Source organism: Chelmon rostratus, chromosome 22 (genome assembly GCF_017976325.1).
Source record: "Chelmon rostratus isolate fCheRos1 chromosome 22, fCheRos1.pri, whole genome shotgun sequence".
Taxonomy (NCBI): domain Eukaryota; kingdom Metazoa; phylum Chordata; class Actinopteri; order Chaetodontiformes; family Chaetodontidae; genus Chelmon; species Chelmon rostratus.
Window position 1 is genome coordinate 13,705,153 of NC_055679.1, and position 21,882 is coordinate 13,727,034.

Genomic DNA, 21,882 nt, shown 5'->3' on the forward strand with positions numbered 1-21,882 from the left:
AAATGGGGTTGCATCTGTTTACACGGTGAAATAATCAGACAGAAGGCTGAAGAAGTCACAGAATGTGGCGCTAAGACACGTAGCCACGTCTTGCCTGGAAAAAATGGAAATGCTCAATCTTGAGGGATGTGCTCCACCAAAAATCTGAGTATCAACCAGGCTGCGACTCTTTAGCCACGCTGGCAGCGATGTGAGACTGAACTCAGGCACAACGGTGCTTTGACCTAAATGTCAGCGTGCTAACGTGCTCCCAATGACTAATGTGAAATGCCATAAACCGAAGTATCAGATTAATTAATAGTTAACTAATTTAGACCAGATGATGACATTCGATAAAAAGTCAGGGGATCACCAAAGTTAGTACATTTGTCTGCACCAAATTTCACAGCAAGTCCTTCCAACTGATGTTAAGCTATTAAGCCATCCCTAGAGCCATGTAGCAGACATGGCTACAAAGTGGTTTGACAAGTTTCTAAGGATTTTATTTTGCCGTGGCTCTGGCTCGACCATTTGAATCCAGCGCAACTTCTGTACAGCCTTTCCAGAGGCAGCTTTCACGGCTGTGGGCAGCGTGTATTTAATCCTCGATAGATCGATTTTCGGTGGAGTATTCCTTTAAGGGCACCGTGCTCGGCGTCTGGATCTTCTGGTGGTGCGGGAGAAGTTAGGCCTTTTTTATTATGCAATGGCACAAGCTGAGCCTCCTTAAAAGGTGATGCAGGTCATCAGCAAATAAGTTATATGCAGCCAAGCAGGTGTGTCTTACATCATGATCTTGCAGTTTGGAGCCTGGACGATTGCAATATGGCAGCTTTGACCGTACAGTAACTGCTGGTGGGATACATATTACAGTATGTGTGCAAACCTCGACACAACAAGACTATTACACATATGCTGTGGCTTTTATTTGACGACAGATCATTAGAGTTTGAAATGTACACATTTATCACATGAGCTGTTCAGTTGAGCTATGTGTCTGAACCTACCTGTGACTCGCAACACATGAAGGTGTTGAAGGGAACATTCGAGAATCGTCTTTCGGTACTGGGCTCGACTGGTCTTGGCAGGCCCCTCGCTATCTCAAATGTCACTGCTATAAATACCCATACAGACACACAGGGGCATACGCACACACTATAGGGGGTTATATTGTTAAACTCAAAGCGCATATAAAGACACGCAGAGTATGAGTCCTCTCTTTTGCCTCTGGCCTCAGAATGCTGAGGAACTGAGTCACCTGGCGTGGAGAGCTTCATGTACCGTATGAGGTGGAAAAAGGAACTGAATAATTTGTACATCAATATGTGCAGCTACGGACAAATTTAATCCTTCCAACTTAAAGCTGCTGCTTGCAGCGTATTTTGTCCTGCCAAGCACAGAACATGAATAACTCAAGACGTTCTGGAGAGCTATGAGTGTGAGACGGAATAATGGAGTTTAGCTACAGCAAAAAAAAAAAAAAAAAAAAAAAAAAAAAAAAGCCATATACAGTGGTGCTTATTCTCAGGGAAGCTTTGCTCGGAGGATCCATCTGGTCTTAAACCTCAAAATGAATTAAGTAAACACGGAGAGTTAAGCCGAATCAGAAGTAGGAAAACTATATTACAGGAGAGCAGGGAGAAGCAGGGCTCCTGAGGCATTCAGTGTGCACGTCGCTCCATTTTTTGTGAACATGTCAAGGCCAAGCCACAGCACACACAGCAACAGTCCAGCGGTGAGCGAGGCTGGGACAGCTTCCTGCTTGAACTAACATCAGCAGAGAGCATCATGGAAAGTTTGTGGCTTTCTCAGATGAGTCTCTTCCTGGTGACTGAGGTTCAAAGTGGGAAGGGCGGCGAGAGTTTCTCCGACTTGTTTTTCTGAAAGGTGATTGCCCTGTCTGGGCCACACCCAGCACAGTGACATCACTCGAGTTTCAGACCTATACGTACCGATGTCGGATGCCGTTTCACATTCTCCGAGTCACACTCCACGAGTTGTTTTGAGGTTTTTTTTTATGTTCACATTGGTGACGAGCACATCGGCTGCTCTTTGCTCCCCCAAGCAAACAAGAATACACTGTTCCAGCCAGGACATAATAATGTTGTAATGTTAGATATGAAAGCTCCTATGAAGTCAAAATCCATGTTTAAGTGTTTTTTACTATATGTATCTTCTGCAATACGTCACATATACACCAACATCTGGCTCAACAATGGCAAAAAAAAACTTGTTTCGTAGCTATTATTAATGTACTTTTAGAGGTTGTCATTTCCTGGAAAACATTTTTAAAATGTCGATGACTCATCCTGCACTCAGGGGCGTATATGAATTTTACATCCAAACACTTTCTGAGTTAATATGATGCCGCAATGGATGTGTAAAGAGAAGGATGCCTGAGTTGAGTGTTTCTGGGGGCCAGGCCTTATGGATTACTGTCCAAAAACACAACTTTATAACTGTAGTCACTGATTTGGGTGAAACTGGATCCAATTTTATAGAGAAAACACTTTTTGGTTTTCCCTCTGATATCCTCCAGCTGCTCTGCCTCAACTCTAGACAAATAACTTCACTTGTAGCTAAAGTAGCTGCTAACTGCTGCTAATTTAGCTGCCGTTAGCTAGTTGGTCCGATTAGCTGACTGAGCCCCTGGGTGCAAGGAGCCAAACCCACTCGGTTATGGGATAATTGCAATTGGCTAAAACATTGTGTTCGGTAGCATGTGAGAAGAGTTTGAAATTCCTAACTCAGTAAGGCCGTTTATACCACATCATCTACTTAAAGTTTGCTAATGTTAGCTAAAATAAGCCACTGGTCAGACCGAATAGAGCCATAAAGTCCTGACTCAGTATCGTCAGTTATACAGCAACATCTGGCTAAAGTTTGCTTATGTTAGCTAAGATCAGCCACCATAACCTACCGGATACGCAATTCTACCTTTAGTTACAGTGCGAAGTCCACACTAAATGATGCATTACACAAACACATAATGATAGCTTACACTGGCAAACAGTTAGAAATTAGTAGCTGTTAATTAGAAAGCTATCTAACTCTTTATATTTGCTTACCAAAACTACAGCGTTAATGTCTTTGGTGGATGAGTCAAGCTACCAGTTTAGCGAGCCCTATAGCAGTATAATGCTATGTTGACATTGACATATAATTGCCGGTATAATTCATCCTCCAAGTTATCCCACTTTTTGAAATTGCGTTCAAACGAGGCTACGTTTGAGTGTACACCTGGCTGGTGCAACCCAGTGCTGATTCAGTAATGCCCTTGCATGCTGTTATCCTACAGCATCTACCTAAAGTTTGTTTCCTTTAGCGAACATTATCTTGGATGAAGTATCCCACTACAGTATCCAATTATAATTACTGTTCTGGGTGCTTAATAATTCATTAACCTGTAAGCAGCATTTTAATATTATAGCTGGTCAAGGTGGAGCTAATTATGACTGTATACTGCTGGATAGTTTAATTTGTAAAACATGCCATATTTTATAAAACCATAATAGCTAATTTTTAGAAAGGCTACATGTAGTGAAGCAATATTTCCAGCCGAAATATGATGGAGCACTTATATAAAGTTGAATAAACACAAACACCTCAAAAGTGTACTTAACTACTTGAGTAAATGCTTATAGTTTCCACCACTGGGAAGGTATAACTGATGGTTAAGGTACTGTATAATCAGGTTTCAGGTTTTTGTACAGTGGACACAAACATGCTAAGTGGGTCAGGAAGTGAGGAATCCCAATTATTTTACTGTGCAAAGGCACACACGCTGACTCTGCACTCAAATGATAAGCTGGATCCTGCCCAAAGATGTATGATTATCTGTCAGTGTAACGGGAATGTTTCTCAGATGTGTGTGCTGGGAACATCAGGGGAGTTGTTTTGACTTGAGCAAAGCCTATGTTTACTTAGCTTTTGTATGACCCGCAGATGCTGGCGTACTTGCTGGTACTGGTTTGTGTGTGTGTGTGTGTGTTTATGTCTTTGTGCCCTCATGTACGTCCAAGCATGTACGTATACACCCTGTGTGTTCACCACCATAAAAAAAAAAAAATTTGGAAAACTCTGTCCACGCTGGTGCGCAGCCAAGGCCTCTCTCTTCATTGCCCAGCCTGACATTCTTTCCTGTAGTTCACGTGTGGTTTCATGATAAAAGCCTCCATTCATTAGTCTAACTCAGGGCCCAACATAACGACAGGATACCCCACCCTTGTCTGGCAACAACCAGGGCCATATTTTACCCAGTGCTGGTGGCCTTCACATTAAAAACAACCAGTAGTACAGAGCATTTTCTGCAGTCTGCGTGTGTCTGTTTCAGGTGCACTGTGTCCACAATACTTCTTGTACTTTAAACATATCAAACAGAAGCAGGGAGGTTCGGGGTTTTCCAGGTTTAATTGCTCGCCATGAGCTTGCTCTGTTGTTGCAAGTACTTTCTTTCTCTTTCTCTTTTATCCTATTTGACTTTTATCTCCCCTGCAGCCAAAAAGTCAACCACACACCCCCACACGCTGTCAGTAATGAGGCATTTTGCCTGTCTACAGTTGTGTGTGCGGTGCAGATGTGTCCTGTCGTGCTTGCTTGCAAATCTCCTGCTCGCTCCGCTGCTGCTGCCGCCGCCACTGCGTTCCCAGGAGGAGAATCCGGCAGGGTTAACAGGGACAGAAGCTGACTTCCTCCAGCACCCAGTACCATGTGGTGCTTGTCAAGTGATATTTAATTTGAACTCAAGTTTCAAAACTGACCAATTGTCATAATGCAAAAGAATCAAAAAGTGCACAGAAGCTTCGCTATCTCAAACAAAAACAAACAAAACAAGTCAAGAAAGTTCAGAAATGTTGCACTTTTGCTTTAAGATCACACATTTGAGTTACAGCCATATGATCTTTCATTGGTTTCTATCCATGCTCACTCATTCGCCAGACTAATGAACGCAACTCCTGGCTTTTTCATTTGTCTTAATTTGCCATTTGCAGGACCGATTGGCTCTCGGGTGCCTCACGAAAACAGTTATTTCCTCTATAAACAATACAAGCCACTAATGAGCTTCTCTGAGCTGTGCATGAGGATAATGATCAGAATTACTGCTTGGCAAAAATATCAGCGTTTGCAGAGAATAGATGATGCTCAATGAGTGACTGAGAAGTTTATGCAGGTTTTTTGAAACTTTTTTCAATTGTGAAACTTCTTATTTTCTTTCATTTTTGTTTGCATCTTCGCATAAAACATTGCAAAAACAAAGACGTCTGTGCAGTCTTGTACACTGATGGCCGACTAAGTGGCTTTGTCCCTGGAATTAGCAGACTTCTGTGTCTCTGAAACACGACTACCAACAAATCCAGGTTGCCTCCTGAAGCCTTTGCCTACAAGCTGTTATTACAAAAATATTAAGTACACAAAAGAACTCCTGATATTGTAAAGTCAGTGGATCCAAAGAGAGAAACAGAACAAAAGAGACAAACAGCAGAAAAAAAAACACAAAATGAGAAAAAAAACTAATTTTCAAGCATAACCTGAATCTTTAAAGCCACAATCTACCCATTGCTCCAGTGGTCACACATATGGTCAGATCTCTAAAGTAAAACAGACATGTGGAACATTAAATTATCAGCTGCATTCAGGGGTGTAGCACTTAAGGGAAAAAAAGCTCCAGGATTTTGTGTTACGCCCCCTGACTGTTTCAAACCACAACACATGGTGCATGTATTAGTTCAGTAAAACAGAAATATCCGGGGCCTTCTGCAACACAACAAAACTCACCACTATTTCAGAAAATAGCAAGCCGGTGCGTAACTGTGGGTGAAACTGTGACTGTGTGTGGTGGAGAGATGGGGGCTTATACATGTGTGAACTTGCACAGACTATCCTGAGCATATGAGTAGACCTTAATGAAACAAGACCAGGAAGAGAATCTTTTTTTTTTTTTTTGGCTGTGTGAGGCATTTTTGTTTTGTGTACAGGTGCACTGACACCATTTACAGAAACATTTAGTATTTCTCATCAATAAGTAAAAACCAGAACCTTAACGTCAAATAAACCCTTTAACTTTTTATAATTATCTTCCTATATAACACATGTGTGGTGTGTGACACTGTGGTCACAATATTCCAATATTTTGCTAAATGGATACTTAATCCAACTAACCTTATAGTGCATGTATTCATACACAAAGTTCTACATACATTTGCCATATATTTCGGGTGTGAACAGAGCACAAATACACTCATTGTGTGTGAAGTAGCAGTGAAAACTCACACTCTTGGGCTTCATGTCAATTTACTGAAGGGATTTAGACTCAAAATGCTCTCAAGACAGTTGAGTGGTCAGATGAGTGACAGGAGGTCAATCCTGGAGTATATCCTGATTCACTGATAGCGACCGTGTGTGTGTTCTGGACAACACATTTTGTTTCTTTACACCTTAAGGTCAGTGGTTGAACCAATCAGTGTGGCCCTGGTCTGTTTGATTGCATCATGATTGGAGCACACAGCGGGTCATCACTGGCTGTGTCTGCAACAAACAAAGCACAGCAGCCTGTACTTTTCCACTGATTTTAATGAGCGCACAGGGGCCGGCCTCTGAAAAGACAGCAGATTTCACTGCTTCCTGGCACCGTGTCGCCTCCTCGCCGTTCGACGGGGTCACGCAAGATGTGCTTTTCCAGTCGCTCAAGAGTCGTCCTGTTTCACATCTGCGAACTGCCACAAATCTGCTCACCTGTTGACACACACACACACACACAGAAAGAAAGAAAGCAAGATAGAAGCACCGAGGTGATAGGCTGAACGACAGCCTGGCTCTTTTCCTATCTCTGTCCCACACACACACACACACACACACACACACACACACACACACACACCTTGTTCTCTAGCCTGCCGACCATGCCCTGACCTCAAAACAAGCAGCAATAAAATCAAGAGTTTATATCTTTGGGACTAACAACTCCCGATCTATATAATGAAATTTTATTGGAATGACATACTGCTTTAACATATTTCCATTACTTCCAGATACTAATTACGGATGTCTGTGAAAAGTTGGAGAATTGCTGCGCAGGGAATATTTTCAATAGGACGATGAGCTTTCCAGTGAAAAACTACATATTTCCATATTTGATGGATTTGAATTTTCAAATAAACTGATGGATGAAAGTTCTCCTACTTCCTCAGCAAAATAAATTGAAATGTTGGATTATTAGAAAAATGCATTGCCACAAAGCTGAAAACAGGGTTGTCCTTCTCTGCTCATGAACAGCTGATGTCCTGGAGATACATGGTTGTCTCAGCAATTAATCAACAGTGAAAATAATCATGAGTTGCAGCCCTCATTTATACAATTCAAAACCGATCCATGAAGGATACTATCCTCTCCTTATCCTTAAAGTGATGCAAACTGTTTTTTTAGACATAATTCTTCACTTTTATCTAGACATTTTAAGCAATCCAAGACTAGTTTATTTTTTAGCACATTTCACAAACAAGTCAAACATGAAATGTTACAGAAAAGATTAAAATCAAAAAAAAAAAAAAAAAAAAACGACAACAAACAGAATCGGGTTTTAAGAGGAGTCAAACTGGAGTAAATCTCGTTTATTCAGAGAATTTCTTACAGCTCTGAGGTGCATAGTAACTTAATGCTACGTTTCCGTGTTTAGTGAAACAACACCAGACCATCAGAGACGCTCTGTTGTTCCTAAACCATTGAGAGACTGGATTTTAGGATGAGCAAATAAAATGTAACTTTGTGGGCCTACAGCGATACATTTTCTGCACAACAGGCCTAAGTAGTGTAGTTTTAGTGTATCCTATTAGTAGCCCTGCTCCAACTTCTTCGACCAAGATCGTGTGAGTTTTTCTTTGTTGTCGTTTGCTTTTGTTTCCTTCTCTTTTTTTTCTTTTTTTTGTGCCCCCCGTATTTCCGACAGCCTGTGAACGCAGCGTTTCATGCTGCGTACCACTGTTTATTTTCAGCGCGGTGACGTGAAGGCCGCACTCCTCCTATATGTGGCTCGTCAGACGGAGGCCGGCTCGTGATTGGCGGGCTGTTGTTGCTGTAGCAGCCTGTGTCGAGGCTGTGGGGAGGGAGGGGGCGCTATAAAAACGGGCTCCCCCACACCGAGAGCCTCACTCTGGAGGAGGAAAGTAAGAAGGGAGGGTTGGACAACGTGGCACCAAGGGACCCCCCCTCCAACCCCCTGTATTTACCAATAACAGGCGTCTGTTTCCCAGCACTGAACCGTCCTGGCGCACGGACTCCCTCTGAAGAGACAAAACATCCTTCCCTCTACCTCGACTAATAAATGCCAAGAGACACAACACAGCAGAAAAGGATCGCTGCTCAGAAGTGGAGACGAACAGTCGGACAAACACGTCGAGAAAAACAACAAACGCGCGCGGACCGTCGCCGTTGCCTTTCTCAATGCATACCCTTTGTGCCCGGGGAACCATGAAACCAGAGATCAACGCCGCCGTCGGATTTCTGTCGAGATTTCTGAGGGTAAAAGGACACGTAAACGATCGACAGGTCCAAACATTCAGCCAAAGCTTACAGGACATTTTGGCAGGTAAGAAAACCAGAAAATTCCCCACTTACGCGCACTAAAACTCACTTAAAAACGGCCCACATGCTAACGCGCAGCTCCACGCGTTGAGTTTAGGTTTTCTTCAAGCTTTGAGTGCTTAAATTCGGCTTGAGAACGAGTCCGAAGAAGCCTCTCTTTGTTCTCCCAACTATCACTATCAGCGATACGGACGCGCAGCGCTGTTTGCGCACGTCAGCGAGGGGGGGGGGGGGGGGGGGGGGGGGGCGTCGAAGTGTACAAACGGTGATGGTACGTCGACGATTAAAAACGCTAGAATCGAGTATTTTTGACGAAGAAAGCGAGTAAAGCGGTTAGATGAGTTACTTTGTTTGGAAGAAGAGGGGGGAGGAGGAGGAAGAGGAGGGGGTGGGGGTGGAAAGAGACGCTTGGCTCAAACAAGGAAGTGCGCCTCCGTCGATAAGAGCTCTAAGAGAACTCAGCAAAACAGCCCCCAGTGAGCTCAATTACGTAATGCAACGGATGAAATAGGTTAATAATGAAAACACGTCCGATTTTAAACCAAATTTCAGGAACTGGGGTTGAAAATATGACTTAATTTATGTTCTTTTATGTACACAAAGCCTTTAATCAAAAACGCCACAATTTGTTCCAAGTAATTTCGAGTTCTTGGTGACCCCATTCCTTCCCATTAATTTAAATGCCGCTAATTACAGTTATTGTAAGTCTAATCACCTTCTCCCATTAAATTGAACCTATATGTCCTCCTTGCTTTCACCCCCAGGCCTCATTTGACTATTTTAGTGTTTTTAGAGAGCGATGCTGCTCGTGGCCTGTGTCTGATTTCCTGTTGTGAACACATTCCAGTCTCGAGGCTCTAAAGCTGCCATATATCTGCCTCACTCCGTCCACTGGCCACATACGGCAGATGACCTACATTTCCTACATAAGGAGCTCACTTGTGCTGGGTCACGGCTGTTTGGTTCTCAGAGAAATGTATTAGAGCCGCCAGCCAGACAAAAGAGCAGCTCGGCAGTGTTTTAAGTGATGTGCTTGTTGGGGACGAGCAGATGTTGGGTGATTTGGTAGCAGCAGATCTCCGTGAAATGCCGTCTGCGAGTGGTCCATTCGACGAGGTGTTTGTAAACACACAAAAGTTGGGTTTGCATGGAGTCCGCTCGGAGGCCTGTGTGTGGGGGAGGGGATGTTTTGGTGGGCGCCTATAGGACATTTAAGATGGAGGCAGCGCAGGCGAATCAGAGGGAAATGAGGGGGAAATCCACTGAAACAAAGCTTAACCCGCTTCTATATTTAGTGCACACAAGCAGTTCTCTCTGATTGAATACAGCAAAATAGTAGTTTAAGTAGAATTAAGACGTTTTATTTTGAGCACAGGGACACTGGGGGGACACAAGTGAGTGTGTGGTTGGACCCTGTGGGGTTCGCTGCTCCTGAAGTAGGCCAGCCAGAGCTCTTTTGTGCCTGGAAACATCACAATCACTCACTATTGTGTCTGCGTGCTGAAAAGCAGTGCCTCGCTCCCCTTGTTTTTGCTGAGCGGAGGGAAGTGCCGAAATTAGTCCCAATGACCAGATTCAAACCACGATGGTTGCCTAATTGCAGCGAGCAAGGTTTTGATTCTTCCTGTTTATCAGCAGCAGTGTGTTTTGATGTTCTGGAGAATGTCTTTAAGTGGTAAATAACCAAGTATTTCTAGTGGTCAAGGTCAGCTGTGTTGAATAACAACCCAGTTTCGTTAAACTCTTTAGGTTAAGCGGACACTCGCCTGCTTACTTTTCCGTTTCCCATTTCCTCCCCCCCTCCTCTTCCTCCCGTGTGCCCTCGTTTTTAAGAATAGGCCCCGCTGAGCTGATCCCTCCCCAGCTGCTCCAGGGTTTGTAGGTGGCTGCCTTTGTGGCTCACTATGAGGCTGAAAGATCATCCAGCCCCTTGTGCTCCTTTGGAGTGACAGCCTTCTGTTGTTCTGCAGATGCATACAGGTGGCCTCCGGGCCCCAGCTTGAATGCTGGCCTACTTCATGTACCCTGTTTTTCACTGGCCACAATGAAATTAGCATCAATGGGGATTCACTATGAATGAGCTGTGTCAGAGTAAGCGGTGGGCTGGTCAGAAGAGGAAGGTTTGAGCTAAAGAGAAACGATCCAGCTATCCTGAGTACCCTAAGTGAACTTGCAGGGAAAGAATGAGCCATATTTCACTTCCTCATACACCCAAAAATCAGGCAGCCAACAGTCTCATTTTCCTCCCATCATCTTAACCACTAGAATGCCTGAAGCGTTGTGCGAGTGGCGTCACTCTGAATCACCAGTTTCACTGCACTCAGAAAAACTTCCACACAGACAAGGGGGAGGGAGGCGAAAAACAGGATCCTCTCCCTTTAAGAGGCGGAGCCCGGTGTCCCAGATGGCTGGCCAGGACTTCGACACTTTTGGTGTTTTTGTTCAGCCAGTCATGGGAGACTTTGTGACACTGATGACGGTCAGGGGGAGGGATTGTGCAATTCAACGGGCCTCTTTTTGTCACGTAGACCCAGGGAGCTGTAGGCCGCCTGTTTATGGCTGCTTATCAGGCCCGTAACAGGTGGTGATGTTTTTCTTTGCTTTCTTGGACTTCTGCACACTGCTACGCCCTGGACTTCGGTGTAAATAAGAGCACTTATTTATAGCCTTTTCTTAATAAGCCAGAGGCTCAATCTGGCATTTGTAAAGCATCCACAAGAACAGCTTGTTATTAGAAAATTAACACAAAGGATAGATGTACACAGTGTTTGCCTAGCAGAATTTTCATATTTTAATGTATTTGATTTAGTATGGCACACTCCGTCTCGATTTATAACCACCTAAATTGCCTCCTGGCAAAAAAGCAGCACATGAGATTAAGATCTACTTTTCTTAATCATTAAGCCTTTTTACTTGTTTAACATTGGGGGACGGCCCAAATGTTGAACAAGATAAATTATCATAATAACTTAAATGAGGACCTGTCACATGTTAGGCCTTTCAAACATGATTTGGATTTTTATGTCTTTTTACAATCTTCCCATCAGTTTTTACAGCCATATTATGTTTACCAAGTCACATGGACTTACCTAACACAAAGTACAGCCTGTCTACTGTTTTGACCTTTGTTCAGCCTCGCATCACTCCTGATTTCTCCTGCACAGTTGTCTGTAGTCCAGTGTTTCTGCTACTCAGCACTCAGCAATACTTTTCTATATGGCCTCTCTTCTCTGGGTCTTCATCAGTGCACATGATGTGATTACATGTTATTGAAAGCCGCCTGATTTGGCTCCAAAGCTAAACGTTCTCTCCATCCTGTCCTCTTTCCCTGCAGAGCAATATAAGCACCACTGGTTCCCAGACAGGCCCTGCAAGGGTTCAGGTTACCGCTGCATCCGTATCAACCACAAGATGGACCCACTGGTGGGGCAGGCGGGCCAGCGCATCGGCCTGACCATCCAGCAACTCTACCTGCTGCTGCCCAGTGAGCTCACGCTGTGGGTGGACCCTTTCGAGGTGTCTTACCGCATCGGCGAGGACGGCTCCATCTGCGTCCTGTACGAGTCGCAGCCCTGCCCCCCAGGAACGCCGGCGATAGCCGCCGCCGGCCCCCCCTCAGGAAACAGCGGGCCGATGAGCCCCATGGTGGACAGTCACATCAGCTGCAAGGAGGAACTGATGGTGCTGGGCAGAACCAGTCCCTCCAAAGCCTACAATATGATGACTGTGTCCAGCTAAAGAGGCACACCGTCACCCCGGCCTACTTTTGTTCAGGGTCACGCCATGGCTGGTCATGTCACATGACCAGATCAGGGTGAGCCTTTTTAAAGCTAAGAATATGAAATGAAATAGTGAAAGAAGAAAAAAGAAAAAGGAAAAAAAAAAAGCAGAGGATGTGGCCTATCGTCCAGGTGATGGAAACCTTGTAGGTTTGATATTTTTTACCCGTTCTCCCCATTATCATCTGTTCTGTTGTGTCATTGGATCAGCTGGGCACTCCGTTTTTCTAGGAGAGGCTTTGTGGAAATGGAACTGTTGGGGCAGCTAACCAACCAACCAACCAACCAACCAACCAGGAACCCCCATGGAGACTGGCTCCGCCTACCCCCCTCGACTGTAAACAGCATGGTGATCAGCTCCATCTCTAAAGGGGCTATCATTGACTTTGCACTTTTCTTACTTGTGGTTACTATGGGTACATGTTCAACACACCACTGCAAAACACCAAAACCTAAATTGTAAGGAATTTTTACAAGGAACTACCCCTCGAATTTCAAAATCCAGAGGTTATTCAGTTTGCTGTTTTTCATTAGTTTTATTTCCTGGGTTGGGGGGAGGAAGTTGTGGTTTAGACCGAGCCTTTCGCCATCCAAGCTCAAGGTAAAGAAACACCCAAATGAGAGCATCTCTATTTTCTATTAAAAGACCCTTTTTGGACCACAGGGAATTAGCTTTCTTTATCTTGTAGCTGGAAAAAAGGCTGTCAGTCCCCCCCCCCCCCCCCCCCCCCCCCCCCCCCCCCCTTCCCCTTCTACCATCAGCACCAAGCTTCAGAATAAACCCTCATCTCAGCCTTCTCTCGGCCTGTATGTAAGTGCAAGTGGAATGTGTCAGGACACCTGTTACCTATGGATACCAGTGTGTCCTGTTGCACTGTCACCCTTCCATCACCCATGTATGTGTAGCTTTCCGGGGGAAGGGCAGGGGATCCGTCTCCTCCTCCCGCCCCCTCCCCTTAGTTAATGAATGTTGTTGAAATTCACAATCAAGTTCCTGTGTTGTTGATTTTTTTTTTTGCCCCCTTTTCCTTCCACCACTTTGTCATCTCCTGCATCACCAAAATTCAACGTGTAGCAAAAGGGGGGCGTTATTTTACCCAGTTTTTGGTCTCGTGGCCCTGTTAGGATTGACATTGAATGCACTTTGACGTTAGATTGTGTGGGATGTGTACTTTTTAGAGAAAATCGCCTGCATTCCATCCATTCGAATGTCACCTTTTCACACCGTTTTTATTGCCCTCCTCATTTTTTTAGCCGTTTTGTTCATACTGTAGCTCCCACGTTGGGATAGACTGATGTCTATTAGAGCGGGAGTGTGCAACTCTGGATTTCAAGACCATTTTTTTACACTGTATTTGTGAACATTTCAGAGCTGTTGATTTCTAGGTGGAGAGTATTTTTGGTGGTATGTTAGATCCGTTCTGTCATCCGTTCATATGGCACTATTCGCTCTAGCAGGATGAAGAGTTAAGCTGTTTCCCCCTCAGACACACACACAGATGGCGATTTGTGTTGCTGATAGAGAAAACAAGTTAGTCTGAAAGGTCTGGACTAAGTGATGACTGTGTGAGACTTTGGCCAAAGGGAGGTCTGGAGCACCGACTGTTCAGAGATTAATTTTAACTTGAATTTAAAAACAACACCAGGCCTCGTCAGCCTTCTGTTTTCATTTATACATTAGCTATTCCCAAGGTCTTGTAAAAGATCCTTATGTGTGCATTGCAGGTGCATTGCCTTACGGAGACCTCATTGTCATGAATTGCGACCCATTCGTGATTTTTTTTTTAAACTAACATCAGGCATATATGAGCCGGCCTGGTTCAAAGTGCTGCCCGGACCCTCACTGAAGGCGTCCTCTTTCCAGCCTGGCAGCGTCAGATTCCCCGCCCCATCACACCACCTGGTGTGTGTGTGTGTGTGGGGGAGGGTTAAGAGTGCCTCAAGTGCCACATATCACCCCTCAGCTCAGACCTCCTGTTCAGCCAAAAGCAAGCCAGCATGCTGCTAGCTGACCCCCTGTGGATGCAGGTAGACTTAATGTGACACATATCATCATCCATCACCGTGGGGAGCTGGGTAAGGAAGGCGGGGACGGGGGGAGCTGGTGTGAGAGAGGAGGGGGGCCAGGGCCGGACTCTTTTTGTCCAGGGCAGCTAAAATCCCTCCAGCCCCCTCCTCTGGACTTATTCAACATCCCCCACCCTGACCAGAAGCCCTCGACCCTCCCTCAGCAGTGATGGATAAAAACAAATCTAGGAAAAAAGAAACCAGCACACGCGCTTGGCGTGCTCAAGCTGCACTAGGGGGGCTAGTGAGAGACGAGGAAACATGGATCAAAGATGAAGAATTGAGGGTACTAGGCCATTGTTTTCTGTTTTCATCTCACTGGATTGCGCTGCACTTGATTACTGAGTTTGAGTAGCGACTTTGTTTACATGCATATGAAAGGATGTGATGGCTGTCTGACGTACCCCCACTCCACTCCTGGTTCTGGGGCTGAGTGGCTAACAGCGAGCTGGAACAGATGCCGGGGCGGCTTCGGGCGTCGCTCGGGCCTTAGCCGCTGGCCAAATCTGTCACGGCAGGCTGGTTCACCGCTCATCACCAGACCTATGGGTGTTTAAGCTCCCCTAAGCCTGAGAGGATCATGGGTAATAGAGCTACAGCCTTTGACGCACTGCAACCCCCTAACCCCTCTCCCCTGCTCTCTGCTGATACTCCCTTCAGCAATCTGTGAAAAGCAGTGATTCCATGTTGGCCAGATGGAGAGGAGCTTGCTGGGATGGGAGCCCAGAGCTTTGGTTTCCATGGTGGACAGCAGTTTTCAAATCACGCTGCTCCATTATAGCTTTTTGTGTGTCATGTGACAAGATGTTATGAGATTGGTCTATATTTCGGACGTGAGATGATCGTCTCGTCTCACTTTCCTCTAGATGTATTTTATGGTCACACTGGTAGATTTTCTCATCTTCCCACTCTGCCATCCCCATTTTCTCCTTTTCATCCTCTTTTTAAGAGGATTTTTAGTCTGGTGATCTAACCCACTTTTAACGGGCCTTGTTTTTAGAGCTACAAAAATTCCAAAAAATTCAACCCAAATCCCCTTTGACACCTTCGCAACTGTACTACCACCGCCGCCCAAAATGGTTTAAGTCCTCGGTAATGTTGATTATTTAAATGGCATCCATTCAGCTTGTGCGCACATAGGTTACAGAATTGTCGTGAGAGTGCTTTGAGTAGTCAGAGGTAAAATAGCACATAAAATGCACTAAATATGTCAAGTTGAAGTCGTGTGACATTTTTTTTTTTTTGAGACGCGAGGAGTCTCTCCTGGAATGTATTGCCAAACTCAGGCCTCGGACATTCAATAAATACCCTTGTGGAAAAGTTGTGCATGTTAAGACATGAAGCAGGAAGGGAACAGCAGTTTTGTTGTTGTCGTCGTCAAAATTGTCATTGATTAGTTGAATTATTGCCACTTTCACATTTGAGGTGTTTTACATATTGTAGAATGTATTGTAACTGTACAACAAATGGTAGAGTACATAACATTACACATGGGAAGTGCCAATAATTGCTATCCTGAGGTGTTTTTAGATGTATTCCTTTTTGTATTTCATCTTTTAACATGGATGACGCTTTTCGTAAGTGAAGCCATTTGTGATGGGAGTGTTGGCAAGGACCAAAGTTGTTTTGGTAAAAAATACTAGTTTCCATGATCTGTAAGTGTAGACGTATCCTTTGTTTTTTTTTGTTTTTGTTTTTTTTTCTTTCTTTTCTTTTCAGTTTTTTCTTTTTTTTTTCTATTTACCTACAAAAACCAGAAAATAGACAAAAAAATCTGAGCTTACCCAAGAAGAAAAGCTGTCTATCTTGTGATCTCATGTCAGTACATCTTTATCGTGTTCAGTTTCTTTTCCTTGGGTATGTTGTGATGAACTGCTGTAAATTTGTACAGTTCATGTAAATTGATTGTGCGGAAGTTGTACAGATTTCTATATTTTGGAAGAAAAGTTTTTTTTCTCTGTAATAAAAGATTTCCTATCTTGGCATCATATCTCCTGTGAGCTGTGTCATTATTTACTCAGTATCATTAAATGATTACACTTCTAAATCAAAGGCACACATAAATCATTAAATTCAGCCGTGAAGGCTTTTACTTTGCATTTTACGGTTGAACTGGAGGATCTGTATCTTGTACATAAAGAGCTGCACAAGCTTAAACGCTGATGTTGTGGCCCCACTGGAGCCCAGACTGGAATTTGACCTCCAAGTCTTGGAGGACTGAGTAGGCCATCTGTGCCAAAAGGGCTGGAGAGGAGATAAGTCAGCAATTCTCCTGCCTCACGCACATTCATGCCTCTCTTGGGATCGTAAACTGCACTTTGTGTAAAGAGAGATTTTAGGTCACACGTTCTATGAGAACCTGATGCTCCTACACAGGCTCTGTTTTCTAAATCTGATAAAGAATTGCACCAGAAAACTGTGAAGCACAAACATGCAAACTGAAAATCTGCTCCACTGGGATGACTGTCAGTAATGTTGATGTAGCTCCATATTTTGGGAATAATTGTGGAACATTTCGTAAGCCCTTTGCTGCTTTCCCTTAAAAGGACTGTTGCCTGCCCTGATCGGCAAATCCAATCACTTCCAGTCCAAATGCACACAAATTTTTTTTCTCTCGCACATTTGGAATAAAACCCAGCGTTCCCTTCTGCGTCCAAATGGAGCTGCCTGTGCTACCACCTCCTAAATGATCGGATGCGACAGACGGTACCGTTAACAAGGATTCTCTCAAAAACTCCCCCAAAAAAGTGCCAAGTATGCCAGGGCACTGATACGCACAATACCGCTGCATCCGAACCAGCTGACTCTGCAAAACCCAGACTTTGGATTAAGACTGCAATCCTTTGCAGCACTCTGAATCCCCGAGGTTGCTTAGCAGCAGGCAGAAAAAGAAAAACATTTGGCTCGTTTGGACACACAGACAAAGGAGGGAATGAGAAGAGCTGGTTTAGCAGGAGCCGGGGGCGCGGGGGTGGAGGGCAGCGACAGGGAAGGTGACTGGGCTTGTGTTTAAGTCGGGCTTTACCTCTCCAAACACTGGCTAGCAGGCCTCAGCAGCTGGGGAGTGTGGGTATTGTAGTCTGTCAGCATGAAATACATATCTATAATAAGAATGATAGATTTCATTCTTATTTAGGCCTGTTTTCTTAAATTCCACAGGCAATTATTCATGCAGCACACTGTTAACTTTCCTGGTTCGACCTCTGCGGAAGCTGGTCAAAGGCTCCCAGGGTGTGTCCGACTGTATGTCCCAGTGTGGTTTCTTTTGTATGAAAATATCATCTGGGTGGAAATAAAAAATACGTAAAAAAAACATTCAGCGCAAACACAAAGCACAAGTGATCCAGATTTAACAGGATTTTGCAATCCTCCCTGGACAGGGTTTTGCAATGACTCATTTGAGCAAGATGTTTTGACATGTTTTTCATCTCTGAAAAACAAGAAGTGGATAGCAGCTTGTGCAGAATAGTCTCATTTTGATTGTACCGTGATTTTTGCACTTTTACCTTTTCTTTTTTTAAAGGCTCAACTTATGCTCCAGTTCATTTTCAAATTCCCTTGAGAGAGGCCAAGATATGGAGATGGAACTTCATTGCAATTTTATGTAATTTAAGAGATAAAAGACACTCGTCACCTTATTCAAACTCTATTGCAACGTATGTCAGAGCATCGTCAAATTGTCGTCTAAGAATTGCATTGGAGTTTCAGGCTGGCACTGATGAAACAGCAGTGTAATATTTTCTGCCCTCTCCTCCCACTCACATAGCAACAGAGCAGAGATAGTTTGATTAGGTAGAAAGATGGAAGGTGTGGCTGATTACCACGGAAATATAAGCAGATTACTCAGTGAGATTATTGTCTGATGCTATGATACACTAATGCTGGGGAATGATAAACAAAGCTAGGTCACCTTAGTCTACAAAGGGTTATTGACCTTAAAATTGACTGAATTTCTGCTTAAGCATGGTATAGACACATTTTTTTTTTTTTTTTGCCAAAGCACTAACATGTCATTGTACTGAGTCTGAGGCAACATTTATGTACACCGTGTCTAAATGTTGTGCACAGGCAATATGTTACTGTCTGAGAACAAAGCCATGGTGAGTGACAGTGTGAGCTTGTGTGCCTGCTAACAGGGAGAGGCAGACATCTGGGACCCGCTTTATTGCCAGCAAGATGACAGGGTAGCCCTCCTGCCGAGTGTGTGTGAGTGTGTGTGTTTATGCTCCCCTGCTTTAAGGACAAAAGCTATGCTGCAGCTGCATAAGTCACACAAAACGCGCCTCACACTGTGGGCTTTGTGCACGTTTTTGGGTACTTCACCGCTTCTCAAAGTCAGGTGCAGGGATGAAGAAGGTTGCCAGGCACAGATAAAGTTTGATTTCGCTCTTTTATTATCACTGTTAAATGGAGATACCAAAAAAAAAAAAAAAAAAAATCAACAGCTGCAATCTTTCCCTGCAAGTATCTGACACAAATTCTTAGCAAATGTGCTTGCATGGCCAAATATTTTACGGTCTATACAACTGAAAACCACAGCTGTGCAGTACTTCAGTGTGTTTTTTCAACTTTATTAGTATCCTTGTGCTACTCCAGAGTGTGCATCATTCAGAAGCCAAGGACAAGTTGATTCCACTTTGAAACAGATCCCTGCCCTGCCTGCGAGGGTCCCCAGGGTATATAGGCTATACCAGCTATCTCTCGCCTTCCCCTCAGGGCACTATTCATCCTCAGCGCTGACGTCTGCTTTGCCCCCGCTGCACACGCCCTTCCCACCAGCATCCATCCAGGGACAATGAACGACACAGAAGACAGCGGGGACAAAGACCTCCAGCTTGGGCCGCCCATGTCACTAATGCTGGGTGGACTGACTGAGGGAGGGGTCTCTTGGGGAGAGGTTACTATAGTGTGACAGTTAAACAGTGGAAAGCCTGTTTTTGTTCTGGTGTCAAATAGCGACTTTACATACTTCCTGAAATCCAATCAAAGCTGCACATGTATTCTATACATACAACACAATCACTGACATTTTTCCATTAATGACAGTTTCCTTAAATTAAATAGAAACAGTGAATGCCTTTAATACTTATTTCATTTAGCACCACATACTTGTTTTGTATTATCAATAAAAATGGTACTGTAGCTTCTGTACAGCCTGTGTTTTGTATATAACACAATGCAGTTCTAAACTAGCATACAAAAAGAAGCTAGGCTAGCTATGGTGTAAGTTAAGGTAGTAGTTAAGGTAGTTGGTTGCCTGATATTCAGACTGAAGGTACAGTAGTACAGCAACATGTTTGTGTCAAGTTTTGGTCATATTTGACATGCAATTTAGCACTGTAGCATGCTAGCTAGCACTGACCTTTGGGGGAGGAGAGAGACAGATAGTTCAAAATGGAGCAAGTTATCGTAGTCTAGCTTATTAGCTATTAAGGTAGATATTTATGAGGCAGGAGTTGTTGATAGCGATGTCTTTTCTGTCTGAAGCTGTTGTCCTGTTAGCGACTGGGGCAATGAGTTTGCTAACAGTTAGCAACCTGACAGGTAGCAACCTCAGTCAGAGGGCTTTTTCCCCCTCTAATAGCCTTTTATTTAATGAAATTATGTGCAATCCTGAGAAGTAAGTAAGTAAAAACAAGTTTGGACAGCGATGCCTGGAATGTTTGCGGCTTGCTAGCATGCTAGCTCGACTGCTACAGCAGGGCATCAAATCTCTACTTCAACAAGAGCTTTCTTGATGGACTGTTTGCCTGCGAGATGATGTGTTGTGTGAAAGATGTTGGTTTAATCAAAAATGCAAGTGAGTTGCACATTGAATTTACTGATTTGTGTGTTTACATATCTTACATGTATTATGCGTAAAGTTTGTTTTACAGATCATGTTGCGACATCTGTCTGTCTTTCTGTAGGCTAACCAATCAGGTCTCGTGTCTTCATTGTGGAGTAAAGATTCCTTTTTATGGCAACTGAGAGAAAGAGGTAAAGTAAGAGAAGGTGATTTGATCTTCACAGTCTATCTTCAGCAGCCCTCTACTTCCTCATGCAAAAATAGATTACCTCATTACTCACCATCTCCCTCTTTGGTTATGTCTTCTCTTTTTGCCCAGATTCTTCTCATATCACTTCCACACCCCCTCCCTCTATATCCTCTCCACACCTCGCCCTCCGTCTATCTTTATCCCCTCTTCTCCAAGTCGGCGGTGTCACCTGTCAGCTCACACTCCCACAGCAGAGGAATTCATTCCAGAGTCTGGCACCAGGCCTTATTGGGGTGAGGTGAGGGGACTCGGTGGGACTCATGTGATAGAGTATGCCTTTGTATGCACGCATGCCTGTGTTTTCATGGCTTATGTGTTAGTGTGTGTGAGTGAGGAAGAAAGAAAGAGAGAGGGAAAAACAGCAAAAGGGTTGCAAAGCAGGAAGAGGGCGTTCAGGAAAAATACAAGTTCATTTTCTGCATAGACCGTGTTAGGCGACCGATTGTTGGAGCACCTCCAAGGCTCTTTGGCTGAATCATCAGTACAACAGATGAGCAAATGCTTTAGAAACAATCTGCTTCTTTGACACAAGGTACAAGGGTACAAATCTGTGCATACCAAAACTTAGAAAGTCACCACTGCTCCTAATGAGAATCTCAGCAAGAAACATCCAATCATCAGGCTTGATATTTTATTGCATACTTTACGTCACTGGCTAGCAGTTTAAAAGCGGATGAAAGTCCGCCTTCAGTTTCTTAGTCAATTTTGGATGAATTTGGCAATTATGGTTAGCTGCTTTGTGCCAAACTTTGACAAAAAGTTGATTTTGCTACAGCTCTAATTTGTGCTACTACTGACTGGCTTCTCTCCACAGCAAAAGAGGTTCAAGGGAATCAAGCGTCTAAAGCCATCTGTCATACCAAACTGACGAAAAAGAAACAGAGATGGAGCTGAAATAATTGGACTAGCTAACTAAGGACCAAAACTTTAATTTAACGCCTCGTTAGACCAGTATTAATTGATTTTGTTGGTATTTGGGGGCAGCAGAATAAGCCGTAATTGCAACATTATTTTTATTATCAACTAATTAAGTCATTACTGCTAACGTGCTAGCAAACTTTTTTTTTACATATCCAGCACTCATGTAGCAACATTAGCATTAATTTTGAGTCACCTTTTCGGTCTCCTGACAAAATGTCCAATAATCAGTCGCCTTTTATCTCTGCTTTGGTCTCCACTCCACTAGGGCTCATTAGCAGCTAAATACTCACACTGTGTTTACCAACTATAACATTGCCGACAGTTAGCTGAAAGATGCTAAACTGTGCTGTAGATCTGACTACGACCACAAAGTTCGGTGCTTGTATGTACACAAATAATGAGATTACCAATAAAAATCCTCTCAAGGGGAATTTACAGCGGTAAAAAAGTACATCCGGCAGCTCTTCCCACTTCGCAACTCTTTTAGGAAAACAAAATTCTGTGTTTGTGTTTTCAGCGTC

The 21,882-nt window shown here is 43.9% G+C and overlaps 1 protein-coding gene across 1 annotated transcript; it reads left to right on the forward strand.

The window, feature by feature from the left end:
• The first annotated feature begins 8,133 nt into the window (after positions 1 to 8,133).
• On the forward strand, positions 8,134 to 16,392 carry btg1 (B-cell translocation gene 1, anti-proliferative). Its single transcript, XM_041963868.1, has 2 exons — positions 8,134 to 8,560; positions 11,891 to 16,392. Exons 1-2 carry the CDS (start codon positions 8,416 to 8,418, stop codon positions 12,292 to 12,294), a joined length of 549 nt encoding a protein of 182 aa, XP_041819802.1. The 5' UTR covers positions 8,134 to 8,415; the 3' UTR covers positions 12,295 to 16,392.
• Positions 16,393 to 21,882: the final 5,490 nt, after the last annotated feature.